Source organism: Hemitrygon akajei, chromosome 8 (genome assembly GCF_048418815.1).
Source record: "Hemitrygon akajei chromosome 8, sHemAka1.3, whole genome shotgun sequence".
In the NCBI taxonomy this organism is placed as follows: Eukaryota; Metazoa; Chordata; class Chondrichthyes; order Myliobatiformes; family Dasyatidae; genus Hemitrygon; species Hemitrygon akajei.
The window spans coordinates 46,134,163-46,150,743 of record NC_133131.1 but is presented as its reverse complement, the minus strand read 5'-3'; the positions used below and the strand labels follow the sequence as shown (position 1 = coordinate 46,150,743).

Sequence of the window (16,581 nt, the reverse complement as noted above, 5' to 3'; positions counted from 1 at the left end):
ACAGGCCCATCATTGCTGATCTGCTCAACCTTGTCTCCATTCGCTGACCTCCAGCAACAACCAGTGACAAATTAACACTGGGTGCAGGTCCACTTCTGCTCTGGAAAATGTAATCTTTGTGAACCTTCAAAGCTAACATTGTCAATGCAACTCATTCACCTTTCTCCCTCCCCTTTCATCTAACAGGTTTTATTCAAAATCATTTCTCGTTTTCATCCTCTGGGTTCGAACACAGTCTGTTCATATCTCATTCCTGGGCTTGGTTTTACCACTTTCTCTCCTTCTGGTCTCCAACTACATGAGCTTCACGTACCCCAAGGTGTGACATGGGCATTCTGGGAATATCATCTGTCTCTCAGCCAGGCTCACCCAGATTCAATCCTGGCCTCCACTACTAACCGTGTGCAGTCTGCATTCTGTCCCTATGACTACATGGGTTTACTCAGATGCTCTGCCTTCCTCCTGTATGACAATGTGCTATTAATTGCCTACTGTAGATTAGCCTGTGTGTAGGTAGTCAGTGGGAGGATTGTAAGTATATCGGAGAGAATAGGTTATGTGTTAGTAGGCTGTTTGTCATTACACCATCTTTCTTCTCTCTTAACTCTCTTAAATAATTTGAGTATCATTTACATTTTTTATGTTGTCTCTACCTACATACATGCCTAATAGATCTGTTGCAAGTTATTCTGTACCCCTCTGTACTTGTGCACATGACAAATCAGCAAATTGTTTTGTTGCGTCTCCCCTCTCACTGTGAAAGGGTGACACCTCTCTGTCTCTTTATCAGAGAGAGAGCAAGTGTTATGTTGAATTGTCGGATGAATGATTAGTTTTTGTTGTACTGCAGATTATGGCCTCTCTTGGGGGCTTTGCTATTGCATGCTTGGTGATTTTTTTTGTTGAAGAAGGTAGCAGATGTGGAGTTGCTTTATTGCTGCTTATGCACGAGGGGGGGATGGGGGGGCTTTGGCATTCTAACATTTTTACTGTCACACGTTCTTCGGGACACTCTTCTGTTTGCAAATAACAAGAATTTCAGGATGTCTATTGTATACATTTCACTGATATTAAATGGAACTACTGAACTCAACTTGACTTAACATGGGGGTGGGGTGGGGAATGAGATTAATGGGAATGCTCCGAAAGCTGGCATAGATTTGATGTGGTGTCATTCTATGCCAGAAAGAAATTTAAACTTTTTTTCTCTTTCCCATTTTCTTGGCATTGTTCCTCACAATATTTCCCCTGAAGTCTTTATGCTACCAACTTGCCAGGCTTAATCTTCTTCCTTTCCGAGTTAGTGCAGGGACACTGCCCAATCTTCTGTGACAACATCACCCGTCAGTTTGTTGCTCATTGTAATCATGTCTTTCTGACTTACCTTCACTCTCCTTGACATTTTGTGATCACACTGGATCCTCCTTCCACTATGGATCTTTCACCTCTATCCTTAGATGAAAATTAACCTCTTTGCCTCTTGCCTTTAGTAGAGTTTTGCCGCCTTCTTTTTACACAAGTCATCAGGATTGGAATAAGCTACTTCCAGTGCAGTTCTTTGGACTTTGATGAGGTCACTATGGCAACCACGGGCTCTGGCACACGTGGGGAAGGAAGAGGTTGGCAATACGAATGAATGCTTGATTAGTGAGGTGGCGTGCTCCTTGTGCTGTTTCTTGCTGGGCCTCTGTGCACCAAATTAACTCCTCTTCCATTTTGAGTGGTTAGGAGCCAGAGAGCCCCAGATGTTGGTACAGATTCTGCACATTTTTCAATGTTTTTAAAAGCATCCTTGAATCTTAATTATGTAATAAATTGTTTTAACTACAGTGGACAAATAATCTGAATCTAAAGCTTACCATATAGTTTCTGAATGGCCATCTTGTCATCCCAATTGAGGATAAAGTCTCGGCCTAACTTTTTATAAAATGGAGACATCAAGGCATTTTTGACGGGAGAATGTTCCAAGCCCAGTGTATGTCCAATTTCGTGTGCAGTGACGATGAACAGGTTCCTGCCTTTGCCCTGGTTCAGGGACCATCTCTCATCATTGTCAAAATGGGCTTCTCCTCTTCGAGGGAAGAAAGCATGGGCCAAGGCTCCACCTGTAACGGGGAAAGCAAGTTCAGGACATTTGTGGGATTTCCAGAATCCAAATATAGTTATAAGTAAATAGGGTTAAAAAGTGAGCTCTGTAATACATTGCTCAATGCATTAGGAAGTTGTCTGACCAAAACCACAACTGCCTAAATCCCAGGTAGATTATCAAGGCTTTTATCATTAGCGCAATGCAATCAGCCAAATGCCACACAACACCACTCACATCACCAAGCTTCAAAGCTAACATTATTTTCCTGATCCTGATTTCTGCCCAAAGTTTCAACCACCAAATCTTTTCTTTAATGCTGGACATTACTCAGGATTAGTGGTTCCTTCAGAGATGAATCAATAGTGATTCAGAAGAACAAACCGAAACCTTACATAATCACAAATTTGAATCATGGTATTAAGAGCTTAGCAGCCACTGCCACTGTTAGTCTAAAATTAACTTGACTTTGAAGGGAGAATGGAACATAAAAGCTTGCAGTTTATGGTTCTGAAGGTTAACTTTCTTGCACAGAGATCAGGCTGAAAGATTGTACACAAGGAGATGATTCCTAACAGTGACAACTTTCCCCCAAGAGGACCACAACCTTGTTGTGGTTTGGAGGCTTGCGTGCCTCAATGACCTGAAGAGTCAGGGCTTTATGCTTTGCCCTCTGGTAGGATCACCCATGCCAAACAGGTCAAAGGGTAGAAGACAGGCTAAGAGTGATCCATTGCTCCTCCAGGTTCAGGGGGTTCAGCTCAGGACTAACAACCCTGAATGGTAAAACAAAATTGTTATGGAAATATCAATGAAGAATCCTTCTACATCTGAGTGTGATGGTATTCCTGAGTCTCCACCTGGGACTTGCATGACTGACAGTAGTGAAAACCAAGAGGAAGTCACTGACATGATGAAAGAAGCCCTGAACATTGCCAGAGATGGAGGACCTTCATTGTTACCCTAAACGCCAGTGGTGTAACTGGAAGTAAGTGACAACATTGGGTTCCTCTCATTGGCCAAAGCAACTTACACAAACAAGGCATGCAAGTTTTGTGTATGTACCTGATTAGAGAGTGTCCACTTAGAGATTCATCTGTTTAAAGACGTGTCTGTTTAACATCCTCTATAGCTGTGACAGATGGCTTGCACACTCTCAAAACAAATCCCCAGCAGAATCTTGACATGAAGCATTAAGCAGCCCTTTGTCTCCACAGATGCTGCCTGACCCACTGAATTCCTCCAACAGTTTGATTTAACACAAAAACAGCAAATATGGTTTGGTGACACCTTATTCCAGTTTTAATGCCTCCCCAAACTTTCTCAGACTTCTAGAGGCATAAAAAAGAGCCAATATAGGTCAAAATGGCCAGAAGTTGGGAAAGAGCACTTTAGGATGGAAATTTATGTCACTTACAGTGAAAATGTGTAAATCTGTACACAGTAAAATATTTGGACATTAGAAGTGAAACAAGAAATGAGACAAGATTGTGATAGAGATGATGGAAAGGTGCCACCAGATGACAATCATTGCCTTAGATTCTGCCTTTGGTTTGTAATAAACCCTGGAGCAAGAACACGGCAAGGCTCAGGAGCAAGCTGCCTCAACTGGAAACCAGCTGTGACACAGCTCTGAGCATGAATAACCCCTGACCTTAAATTCTCAACTCATTGGAATTCAAGTCCATAAAATCAGATTTCTGTAAATTGAACAATAGCCAGGTTACTTTGCGAAACCAATAAGCTGGACCCTTAGGAAGTCCCAACAGCAATTAATGTTTCGTTGAAGCAGTTTTCCTGAGATTAGAAGTGAGATGTGGATGGCTGGTCTTGACAGATGCATGCAAGAACAAAGCTTAGGGGAATTATAGGCAGCCAGCAGACTTAACAAGGACGTGAGACTGAACACCTCGGTTACTCCAGGCACCGGGAGGAGTCGTAAGCCCCTGGGCAACTAGCCAAGATGAAGCTGAAGGCAAGTGTTGGAAAATACTGGTGAACAGGGTTATTGGCACATATGGTGAAACACAATGACCTTTCTCTGAGAACATTCATAGTTATGGTTGGAACTGAACAGCCAAGATATCTCTTAAAATGAAGGTTAAGTTCTCAGATAACATGCCACCAAAGGGCTTGTTGTGTGGTGATCTTTACTGTGCTTTTCCAGGCACAGTCAGGAAAGCAACCTGGTCTGAGGTATCAGCTTGGAAAGCTGAGCAAAGCCCCTACTTCCACTCTGGGCCATGGGCAAAGGAGCCAACTAGGAATCTGACTACCACTTTGAGACCATGATGGAATCTGGCCTCAAGGTCCATCAACTGTGAGAGAACTGTTGTGGTCAGTTTTGCTCACCCTGCTGTGGGAAAAATGCCATTTAGCTGGAAAGAGTGCAATGGAGATTTAGGAGTATGTTGCTGCTACTTGAGGGACTGAGTTATGCAAAGATGTTGAGCAGGTTAGGATGTTTTCCATTGGAGGGTAGGAGAATGAAAGCTGATCTTTTAGAAGTGTATAAAATGGGGGGCCTAGATAGGGGTGAGTACACTTCCCCAGGGTTGTGGAAACAAGACTAGAGTGCATTGGTTGAAGTGACAGGAGAACAATTTAATAGGAAGCTGAGGGGCAACTTGTTCACTCAGAAAATGGTCGGTACATGGAGTGAGCTGCCAGAGGAAGCAGTTCAGACACTATATTGTGGGTGCCACAGTAGTGTGACACTATTACAGCTCGGGCATTCAGGAGTTCAATTCCAATGCCGTCTGTACCTTCTGCCCGTGAGTAAGTGGATTTACTCTGAGTGCTCCGGTTCCCTCTCACAAGCTGGTAGGTTAATTGGTCATTGTAAATTGTCCTGTGATTATGATAGTGTTAAGTAGGTGGTTCGTTGGGCCAGAAAGACTTGTTCCATGCTGCAACTCTAAATGAATAAATATTACAATATTTAAAAGGCACTTGGACAGTCACATGGATAGGAAATGTTTAGAGAGATATGGGTCAACATAGACTAGCTTAGTTTGAGATCTTGGTCAGCATGGACCAGTTGGACAGAAGGACCTATTTCAAAGCCTTATGACTCTATATCTTGTCGCTGCTTCATTAGGGCCCAGATTTTGACTCTTTATTGAGATAAAGCATTGATGATGGGACTATTTCTTGGAAGAATGACCTTACAGGTCCTGCCAATTTTAGAAAAAGCAACTCTGGACCTCTCTGGATTATTGGTGGGTTAATTTTATTGCTGCACTATCAATTAGGATGTTAGCCCAGTCTGATGTTCACGCTGCACAGCAGAAATAGTCCCAATAGCATCTAACTTGCTCTCTGTGCCTTCAGCTCTGCATCCTTTTACAATTCATCTATTTGATTCTTACAGGTTTACAAAAGGGAAGTTTCCAAAGGGGCCTCTCTTACTGGACTCCATGTTAGAACCCTGATAAATTTTTTCCAATGTCCCAACACATAGCGCAGGATGGGTTGGTGCAAGCAGAAGGTTTATTAAAATTCATTCCATTACATCTGCCTCAGTCACTAACCCTTCAAATGAAACTGCACTTAATTGTGTGCAAAGGTCATTCCTGTCATCACTCTCATTTTCTATCTCAGGATCCTTAACTAATAGAAGCTGTCTTCTATTACACTTTGTACCATCCTAGTGGATCTCCTTTGCACTGTCAGATGTAATCACATCCTTCCTGTAGTGTGGAACCAGAACTGTACACAGTATTCCTACTGGTGCGTAACCAATGTATAACTTTGAATCTGGACACAGACTGCATGTTAAATAGGAATCTTACGATGAGACAGCAGTCAGCACCTGGTCCATCAAAAGCGTTGCCAATGCCATCATTGTGCTCGCCTTGGTAGAATGCAAGGCGAATGTCCGCAGGCCCGTCCTGTACCTCCCCGAAGGTCAGCGGTGACACGTTGCTCCACAGCTCAAAGGCGGTTTTCACTGCCATCCTCACTCGGTGTTGCTCCAGGTACCTGGGCCAGTTGATGATTCTGTAAGTCAGGTTGTGCTTGTACCATTTCTCTCCTGAAGGGAAGGAAGCAAAGCCGGGGACATTGTTAGAGCTTACTCACATCAAGCCATTCAAACACTTACCGTGCATCAGGATTAGAGACAGGCATTGATGCTAGCTCCTTTACTCTACATGAGCTCGGGTTGTGCAAATGTGCTTTAAAGCCACAGAGTGCCTCTGTAACCTTGGAAATAAACTGCCAACAATTACGGTTCACAAGCTCCTACAAACAACAGTGTCAGCAGAGCAGGTCTCCTTCTAACCATTCCAGCTCACTGAAGAATTAGATCAAGATGTGGGCGAAAGGTCTCCCTAGCTTTTCATTAGAAAAGTGCCATGGAATCTTTTACATTCACCTCTGAGGATGACCTGGCTGTATTTAGCAACACCAGGCATATTCATGTAACGCCCCTTTAGTACTGCATGTCATCTTGACCTTAGATTGAGCATGCTCTAAGCAATTTGCATATTAGAGCAGACACCAATGATAGATGTCCATTACCCCTAGGGAAACATACACCAACTTCCATTTATATATCAGCTAGAGCAAAGCAAGACTTGTAGTCCGTGAGTCAGGACCCCAAATGTGGGCCTCCGGTACCACTTGGGGGGAGTAATTCTTATAGTGATTTTTGGCAAGGTATACACCCTAGTGCTAGAAAATAAGTGATAGCATTGCAGCGATGGTAGTTTTCTATGTATATCAGAACTGATATCATACCCAGCAAGATGATTGTACAAGTCACTTCTTTGGTCACAAAACTTGAATCTTTCATGCTATCTGATGGAGTTACACTCCTGCAAGATTCTACAAGGAAGCACGTTCGTAGGAAACTGGAATCTGAGCTGGGCAATTCAGTAGGTATATTTCCAGATGACAAAGGAAAATTGTTAATGGTTCCTGAAAGTGTATCATTAAGGACGTTGTCTTGGAAAATCAAACTCTACAGTGGGAACTCAAAGTTTGGAGGGCCAAGGCAACCAATTTCGACAAGATCATAGATCAGACTTCATCACATATCAGATCAATCATTAGACAGGAGATGACTGTGACTCTCCGGCCATTCCATCCATCTGATGTGAAAAATAGTGTTCATATCTCCATACCGGATCAACCAGAGCGGCTTCTTGTTGGACTGCTCACTGGAAATCCTGACATCAAGACTCAAACACGGAGGGTCTCTGCTCTGGTTCAGTCAGTTAGTCAGGACATAATATATGCTGTGACATGTGGCTATGGCTCTGAGGAAAAGCAGTCAGAGTAGCTGAATAGATGTTGTGTTCGACACATACAAGAAGAACTCTATCAAGAATAGTGAAAGATCTCTACGGGCTGAAGAGACCGGTCATGAGTTGCAAGGTATCACAGGCACACAGATGGTGAGGCAGTGGAGGAGCTTCCTGACCAAAGTCAGTAACAAAAATAGTCTCATTAGCTTCATAATCCATGAATGGAGGAAGGCGGAGTACAGAGCAGAGCTACAGGAGAAGATTCTGTATGCAACAGTGAATGACAAATGTTACAGAATCATATCTCAAGATGGTGAGGAGGTGTCAGCTCTTCAGTGTCAACAAGAAGAAGCAGATGGCCACCTACTTCTCCATGCTGCCCAAGCCACAAGAGAGGGATACCAAACTGTAGTGATCTGCTCAGAAGACACTGATGTTTTTATCATGTCTTTAGCATTTTGTGACAAGATTGAGACCCCATTGTTCTATAAATGTGGCACTAGAACCCATACAAGACTTGTAGACATCAGGAAGGTTGCTGCCATTGTTGGCATAGAGGTTTGTAGGGCTCTCATTGGGTTGCACACATATACAGGATGTGACACTGTAAGCGCTTTTGCAGGCAAAGGGAAGACAAGTGCCCTAAAACTTCTGACCAGCAACAGGGAAACTCAGGACACATATTTAGAGTTGGGTCAGGAATAGGACCTCTTCCCAGAACTGATGGACAAACTGGAGGCATTTACATGTCTCCTGTATGCTCCAAAACCATTGACCGCCAAGGTCGATGAGCTCAGGTATCACCTTTTCTGTGTCAAAAAAAGGTGAAATCGAAAGTCATTAACTCCCACCATGCAAGGACTGCTTAACAAAACATGCACAGTGAGCCAACTGCCAGGCTGGTATATGGAGAAGATGTTTGGCGAAGGACCCACAAGTGCCAAGCCCTGTTGGCAGAGGTTGGAAGAGGGAAGAGGAAACTGAACAGTTGGTGGTGCACTGGATTGAAGGCCAGCCAGCACCTGATGCCGTCCTGGATCTACTGGCCTGCAACTGTCCAAAAAATGTTCACTCCCAAGATGTGTGTGTGTGTTGCAAATGACCTCAGGTGTACTGGCATGTGTAGACTGGCAGACTGTGAGAACCAGGCATCCACCTCAGAGAGTATGGAAAATTCAGATGAAGATGTGAAAGACGTGGAAGACTTGGAAAATCATTATGATTATTAATAGGTTATGAAAGTATGGAAAATAAAGTATGGAAAGCAGTCTTTGATTAAATATATTCATTTTACAACCAAATGGAGCCTAGGTTATGGCCATGTGGAACCCCACATTAGAATTATTGTACTGTAATTCTATATGCTATGACAAAAGCTTAAGATTGTTCTGATTTGATACAACAATATTGAAAATATCATGACATTGATAAAACTCCAGAAATCTCTCCAAATGAGGCTTTTTACCTTTTGAGGGGGGTAACATTTTCTGCTGTACCGATGTTAATATGGAATATGTACAAAAAGTGATTACTTATTTGAATTCCTGAATAAATTTTCTACAAGTCCATGTGATTATATATGCCCTAGGGTTTTTATTGACTTTTCCAAAATAAACAACAGACAAATATTTTTCTAAAAATGAAATGATTCACTCTACTGAAATTGGGCACTGTACTGCGAGTGCCACCAATGACATAGTTTTCAATGTAGGATTTTATAACAACATTTGATGAAAAGTGCTTGAACTCAGCTATCATTATGACAAATTTCAATGTTGAGGGATCACTGAAGACAAAATACCACTAGGTTGAATATATATGTTGTACTTTATATTGGCTGCTTTTCAGAAATGCCTATTCTGGGGTAGTGTTATAAAATGCATGCTAGCACACATAAAACTACCACTGGTGCAATGCCATCACATATTTTCTAACTCTAGAGATTTTTTGCCAAAGATCACTATGAGCATTATTCCCCTCAGATGGTACCGACCAACCCTACTGGCTCACGGACTATTGCAACAAATTGCACTGGCACCCAATCAGGCAGTCCATTGTCACTGTGGCACAGAGAGACATAAAGACTGAATTAGTACTTTACATAGTTAGGTGCTATTTAAGGCATTTGTTAACAGGGCAAGGAGTACTGAGTTTCTGAGCTGGAATTCTACAGAGGGCTGAAAGTGGGTGAGAGAATGCAGGGGATTCACAGAAAGACTGCAGTACAACAATGCATCTCATCCAGCTGCTTTACCTGAGACTAACACTCTGTAGCTTACCAGGGTTCCAATGAACATTTGCCAAATATTAACAGTCCTTAATGAAGCTGATGTGTGGCGTGTGGCCAAGTGGTTAAGGCATTGGTCTAGTGATCTGAAGGTTGTGAGTTCGAGCCCCAGTCGAGGCAGTGGGTTGTGTCCTTGAGCAAGGCACTTAACCACACATTGCTCCAGTCCACCCAGCTGAAAATGGGTACCGGCAAAATGCTGGGGGTTAACCTCACGATAGACCGGTGTCCTATCCAGGGAGTGGGGGTGGGGGGATGGAGTCTTGTACTCTCAGTCGCTTCACGCCATGGAAACCAGCACCAGCCTGATGCTGGGACAGACTTTAACTTTTTAACTTTAGTGAAGCTGACAGGGTATCACAGTAGGAATTTCAAACAGGATCCACCACAATGTTTGTCTTTATAACCAACTGGTGAGTTCAGTTTTGATAGTCATTTAGATGGATCGGGTATCAGAATATCACCGGCAGATGTTGTGAAACTTGTCTTAGTTAGCCCTCAAGTCCCTGTTAAACTTTTACCTTACACACTAAGCCTCTAGTTTTACACTCCCATGGGAAAACTGTTTCCTTCTAAGTTGATGGTCTCAAGAACACCAGATGTACTCAAAATATTAGTTTTATTGATGTGAAAAATCCTGGCAATGTAGGTCTGTTTTATTCCACCAGAATATGCATCACAGAAAATACTATCCTCCAACAATGACCATTAGCAAGAATAGTAATTGGGAACTGAAAGAGTTTCTAATTTAAACTTAGGTCCGTAAAAATCATCACAAAGAAAGACCCAAATTTCTCTCTTCCATCCAGTAACATAACAGAGAGGCAGGCTAGCCTGTGGAAGGAAGTATTGGTTGACTGGGCAGTGGAATGTTCAGCAATCTCTCTGAGATAATCAGAGGTTCCCTTCTGACATGAGAACCGACAGCCACAGTTGCATTTCTTGGCAAATGCAAAAGAACAGAATTTTGTTATTTGCAGTGTTTTAAAGCATATCCCTCTAGCCAACATTAGCATTAACAAATCATTAAATGTAGACAGAGCTGTGGAGCGGTTCCCATTTGGAATAATCACCGTTCTCTGTAAGATAAGGTCGTCTGAACACTTTTATTGCAGTCCAAGTAAACAATTTGAAGCGTCAGCACAGGAAGTAGTTGCAGGCTTATATTTCTCCAGATTCCCCTCAGAATTGGAGAGAGTTTGGAATTTGTGTGTGGGTCTTTGCTTGAGCAAAGGTTGTCTTCGCTGAGGGCAAGAAATCCAAGAAATCATTACCACTCACACCATTAATGCAGACCATTAGCTCAATGTGCTTGACGAAAAATAAAAGCCTCTTAACTTCTTCCATGAGGAAACATCCTCCCATTTTCCCAATGAGTTGGTATAAAACTCCCATTATCAACAAGATCCCAGTGCCCTGCAGTGATGAGACATTAATGCTAGTTTATGGATAGGGATCTGCAGTAGTTGAAGGAATTTCTCAGGTTCATTTCAGGTTGACGTGAGGATCTGAATGAGCAGCAGGCAGAAGCCGCTCAGCTCTTCTGTAATTCAAAAAAGATCTCAGCTAATCTGATCAAAACCTCAACGCTGCTTTGCTATCTTTTCTGCCTTTCCCATGTCTTGTGGAAGCTTCAATGTAAAAAAAGAACACTCTCTTTGTAATATTGAAGGAAGTCGAGTTACTTGATGGCATTGCATTGGAGATATCAGAAACTGACCAAATGAATATGGAATGGGGGGTTCTATCATGTGTCTAAGAGGAAGAAGAATTGGAGGGAGTGGAACAGGAATGGTTATTAGCAGTGTTATTTATTGTTACATGTACCGAGAAATAGTGAAAAGTTTTGTTTTATATACCATCCAATCAGATCATTACAAACATGTACACTAAGGAAATACAAAGAGGAAAATAATAAGAATACAAAATAGAGTGTTACTGTTACAAAGAAAGTACAGTGCAAGTAGGCATTTAAGGTGTTAGTGCTATGATGAGGTAGACTGAAAGATCAGAAGTTCACCTTTATCATATTAGAGATCTGTTCAGGAGTTATAAATTGTATTTGAGCTTTATAGTACATGTTCTCCAGCTTTTGTATCTTTTGCCTGAAGGAAGAAGAGAGACTGGGTGGGAGGGGTCTTTAATTACATTAGTTGCTTTGCCAGGCAGAGAACAATGGTGGTTTGGGAGCTTTGGGACATAGCAGTCATAAGGGCAGTGGTATAGAAGCTGATGTCATTAAGACAGATGTGACAGAGATAAAGAAACCGGGTGGAAGAAATTAAATTCTTTCAGGAAGCAGTTTCGAAGGAAGTATGGTTGTATCAGCTATGGGAATCCACAAATTTACTTGCACAATTTGGGGGATATTTGGAGGAAATGTAAAGAAAACAGAAAAGTTAACCTCAACCAGAGTGCATCAAAGTATAATAGTAAAACTTCAATGAAAGTCTAGTATAAAAAATGGTAGAAAGACAAAAATGTATTTGTGACAAGATAGATGAGTTTAAACCATGGGTACATTTAAGTAAATGTACTATTAAGTAGAAGTACTGTTAAGTAAATGGGTACAATCCAATCGTATTGACAGAGACCTGGTTGCAAAGTAACCAAAGTTGTGAATTCAACATTCCATGATGCAAAATATTTAGAAAAGAGGGGCAAAGTAGTAAAGGAGTGGGATAGCCTAGACCTGGTAATAAAGGATTGTATAAAAACAGCTGAAAGGATTTGAGCTCAGAAAGATCAGTAAGAAGAATCAATTTGAATTGAGCTAAGAAATAAAGAACAAAAGAAGGAGTTATTCATGTATTCTCAGATGGGATGTAAAGTACTGTATCAACCAATTGTGTAGAGGATGAAGTCATAGAACGTGCACATACTTTTCTAAATCAAAGACAAACAAGGAAAGAGATTTTTTAGATTTACCATTATGTAATACAAAGGGTTAATAATCCTGCAGTTAATGGGCATTGTGGAAAGAGTGATCATAATATGACAGAATTTAACATTAAGATTGAAAATTATTTCATTTAATCTGAATCCAGGATCCTAACACTTAACAAAACAAATCACAAAGATAAGAGACATAAATTAGCTATGGTAGGTTGGTATACTGCATTCAAAGTAAACAAGCAATAGCTAACGTTTTGAAAATTGACGCAGACTTTATGACAAATAAGTCCTTTTGAGGCCCAAAAGCCGACCAGGCAAAGTGGTTCTATAGCTGGCAATGAAATTAGACTACATTAGATCAGAGGAAAAGGCTTTTATTATCAAAAGAACTACAGGCTTAAGGTTAAAAGTTCTGAATTCAGCAGAGAAAATGTTGATAAGAACAAGGAAAGTAGAATTTAGAGTAATCTAACAGGAAACATAAAGGCAGATTCTCTGAATATGTAAACAGGAAAAGATGAGCAAAAGTTAATGTGGATGAAATTGAGACAAGAGAAACTATATTGAGTAACAAGAAAATGGCAGATAAATTAAACAAATAGTTTGAGTCTGTTTTAACAGAAGAAAACATTAACAGGCCTTCTTTAAATAGCAGAGAACTATAGGTATAGAAAATAATGAGTTGAGAAAATAGAATTAGTTTAGAAAAAAAGTATTGGAAGAATCTATGTGGCTGAAAGCTAATAAATGTTCAGCTGATGAACAAAATACCATGGTTGTGATAGGGCTGGAGATGGTAATACTGTATTGGGTGCACTGACTGTCAATTTCCAATAATCCATAACGAGTAGAATGATGGCAAATGTAATTTCACTTTTGGGAAAGGAGAGAGAGAGAGAAAAAAAACAGAGTGCTATAGTAAGCCTGACCTCAACAGGAGGGACAATATTGGAATTTGGTGAGAAGGAAGTGGGGTCTAAGAAAAAATGATTGGACAGAGTTAACAAATCTGTTATAGGTTGTAACTGACAGAATAGAGAAAGGAAGATTAAGAAATGTGGATTTGAACTTTAAGAAGCCCTATGATAAGGTGCCATATAATGGATGAGAGGTTTCAATTTGTGACAGGTTGTTCACAATCTATATCAATGATTTAGACGAGGGGACCAAGCATAAAACAATCGAGGTGTCTACTGTTACCAAGCTGGGTGACAGTGTGCATTGCCAGGAAAGGGCAGGGAAGCTTCAAAGGAATTCAACCAGAACTGCAGAATGGGCAAAGACACAAGAAGGAAAATTGTTAAGTCATCCACATGGTAACGGAGATATGAAAATCTGTCGCTGTTCAGAAGGGCCCGGGTGTCCTTATACATAAATCACTGAAAGTCAATGTACGGCAAACTATTCAGAAAACAAATAGTGTACAGGCTCTTATTGCAAGAGCAAAATAAAGACATATAATTAGCATTATACAGGGTACAGGTAAGACCTCAGCTGGAATATCTCAGCTTGGTCTTCCACCCAATGGCACTGGAGTGTTCACCAAATGGATTCCTGGGATGACAGATCTCTTAATCTGAGATAAGATGAACACCCATAAATTTAGGAGATCAGAAAACAAGAGTGCGTGGTTACTGCACAAAGGCAATACAGATGTGAAAGATCAGCCATGATCTTCATCATTGACAGAGGATCTTCTATTTTTATTTCTTAGGTGTCCTCTACATTCTGAGTTCAATGTTATTGCTTCCTCAGCGCTGAATATATTTTGTACTAACTTCTTCACTTTTCAAATGAAAACAAGTAGAAATGTGTTTATGAGTAAACTCAGGGAATAGAAAATTATTAACACATTGATCCTGGGAGCAAAACCTTTGAGTTAAGTCTCCACTGACATTGGAAGCTACTATAATGAAGAGAGAGCAGTGTTCAGCTCACATGTGGGCTGAGGCTATGTATGGTGGCTAGGTTCAAGGATGCTTCATCCTCTTCCTTGGAAAAGACAGTGGGATCCTTTAAGTCACAAAACAAAAAGTTTCATTGTGTCAGTGATAATACACCCGATTCAGATTCTGGGTACTTGAGCAAGTTTAAAGTCTTGTCTAACATATTATGCTTCTAGCAACAGAGCACTCCCCTGGGAATGTACTGAATAATCAACTTAGATAGTGCTTTTAAAACCAACAATACCATTTCAACCTTCAACCGTTGAATCAACATTGAATTTCAAGAGGTAATTCATAGTTCAAGCTTTTTTTGAAATATTTGCTTCAATGAGATGATTACATTTACATTATATCCCTCTGCCAATTGCATCTCTACCATTCTTGTTAAAATGCTTGTAAGCTTTATTTCAATATTTTCTTGATCTTTTCAGTTTGATAATGTCTTTTTACAACAGGAAATTACTTTTGAGTTTAAATTTAAAACCACCTTAATTTAAAATTTATTGCTATTAATAACTCATATCTGATTCAATCAAAAGAAAATTTTACAACACCTTAGAGGGCCAGATGTTTATCTCAGCAGTAGAAATTGAGAACCCTAACTCACTTCAAAACTGGTTCCAAAGATCTAGAGTGACTGATTTAAATAACAAAGGTCATTAAAGGTTTGATCAGGGGAGCAAAGGAAGCACAGGACATGTGTGGATAGCTACAATGAATTGAGCACTTCTGAGACTAACAGAATCTGCCTGGATTCTATTGATTTTGTGTTATATGGTGTGTGTGTGTGTGCGTGTGTGCGTGCGTGCGTGCGTGCGTGCGTGCGTGCGTGTGTGTGTGTGTGTGTGTGTGCGTGTGTGTGTGCATGTGTGTGTGTGTGTGTGCGTGTGCGTGTGTGTGTGCGTGTGCGTGTGTGTGCATGCGTGCGTGCGGATGTTTTTCTTTGAATGGGTTCCATGGTTTTCTTTGTTTTGTGGCTGTCTGTGGAAAGACAAATCTCAGGGCTATATACTGCATACAGACTTTGATAATAAGTGTACTTTGAATCTTGATTTTTTAAAATAAATTAGGAGGAAAAAAAGGTCACAAAATGCCCTTAGTAGGTCAGATTAAGTAACATCTGAAGGCATTAGGATAGATGAAAGATCTTGAGCTGAGATCAGCCATGTTCTTACTGAATGGCGGAGCAGGCTCAACAGGCTAGATGGCCAACTCCTGCTCCTATTTCTTAAGTGCTTATGCTCTTATTCTATATGCATTTCAGCAACAGGAGTAGCTAGGAAAAGAGTGGGCCCTTAGGGATCAAAGTGGTAGCTTATATCTGAAGTCAGAAAATGTGGGTGAGGTACTAAGTATATACTTTTCATCTGTATTCACTGATGTAAATGATCATCATTGATTTTATTGAATGACAGAGGGGGCTTCGATATCTGAATTTTCTATGTTCATAATTTAATGCAATGCATTTACAGCTCAAGATGCTGTCTTCCTCACACTGAATATATTTGCACTAAATTAATCCTTGTTTAAATGAAGACAATTTGGAAATCTTAGATGGGCTTACTTCAGGAATTAGAAAACTATTAACACAATGATTTTAGGGTAACATTCCAATTGACAATGGAAGTTACACAATTTGACAGTCATGAAGAAAGGAAGGTGTTGGATGTCTTGGAATGCAAGAAAGGTGGATAAATCCTCAGGATGTGATTTATCCCTGAATGCTACAGAAAGAAGAGAGGAGATTGCTGGGGCCCTGACAAAGAATTTTTGCATTATCATTAGTCACAGGAGAATTATCAGGAAACTGGAGAATAAATAATATTGTTCTTTAATGTAAGAGCAGCAGGGTTAAGCTAGATAACTACAAGTTGATGAGCCAGTACAGTGCCAGACAACTCAATCTCTCCACATAGTCTAACCCCCTCACCTCTGGGATCAACCTAGTGAACCTCCTCTGCACTGTCTCCAAAGCCAGTATATCTTCAAATAAGGGGATCAGAACTGCACACAGTACTCCAGATGTGGCCACACCAGTACCCTGTACAGTTGCAATATAACCTCCCGGCTCTTAAATTCAATCTCCAATATTCCATTTGCTTTCTTGATAGCCTG

General features: G+C 40.8%; 1 protein-coding gene across 2 annotated transcripts in view; it reads right to left on the bottom strand.

Moving 5' to 3' along the window:
* mmp28 (matrix metallopeptidase 28) overlaps window positions 1-16,581 on the bottom strand; it is an 88,324-nt gene that overhangs the window by 15,202 nt on the left and 56,541 nt on the right. For both annotated transcript variants that reach the window (XM_073053789.1, XM_073053790.1), the window contains exons 4-5: window positions 5,901-6,122; window positions 1,860-2,105 (exon numbers count right to left, since the gene is read on the bottom strand). In XM_073053789.1, coding sequence (XP_072909890.1) covers window positions 1,860-2,105; window positions 5,901-6,122 — 468 coding nt within the window. The remainder of the gene's footprint in view (window positions 1-1,859; window positions 2,106-5,900; window positions 6,123-16,581) is intronic.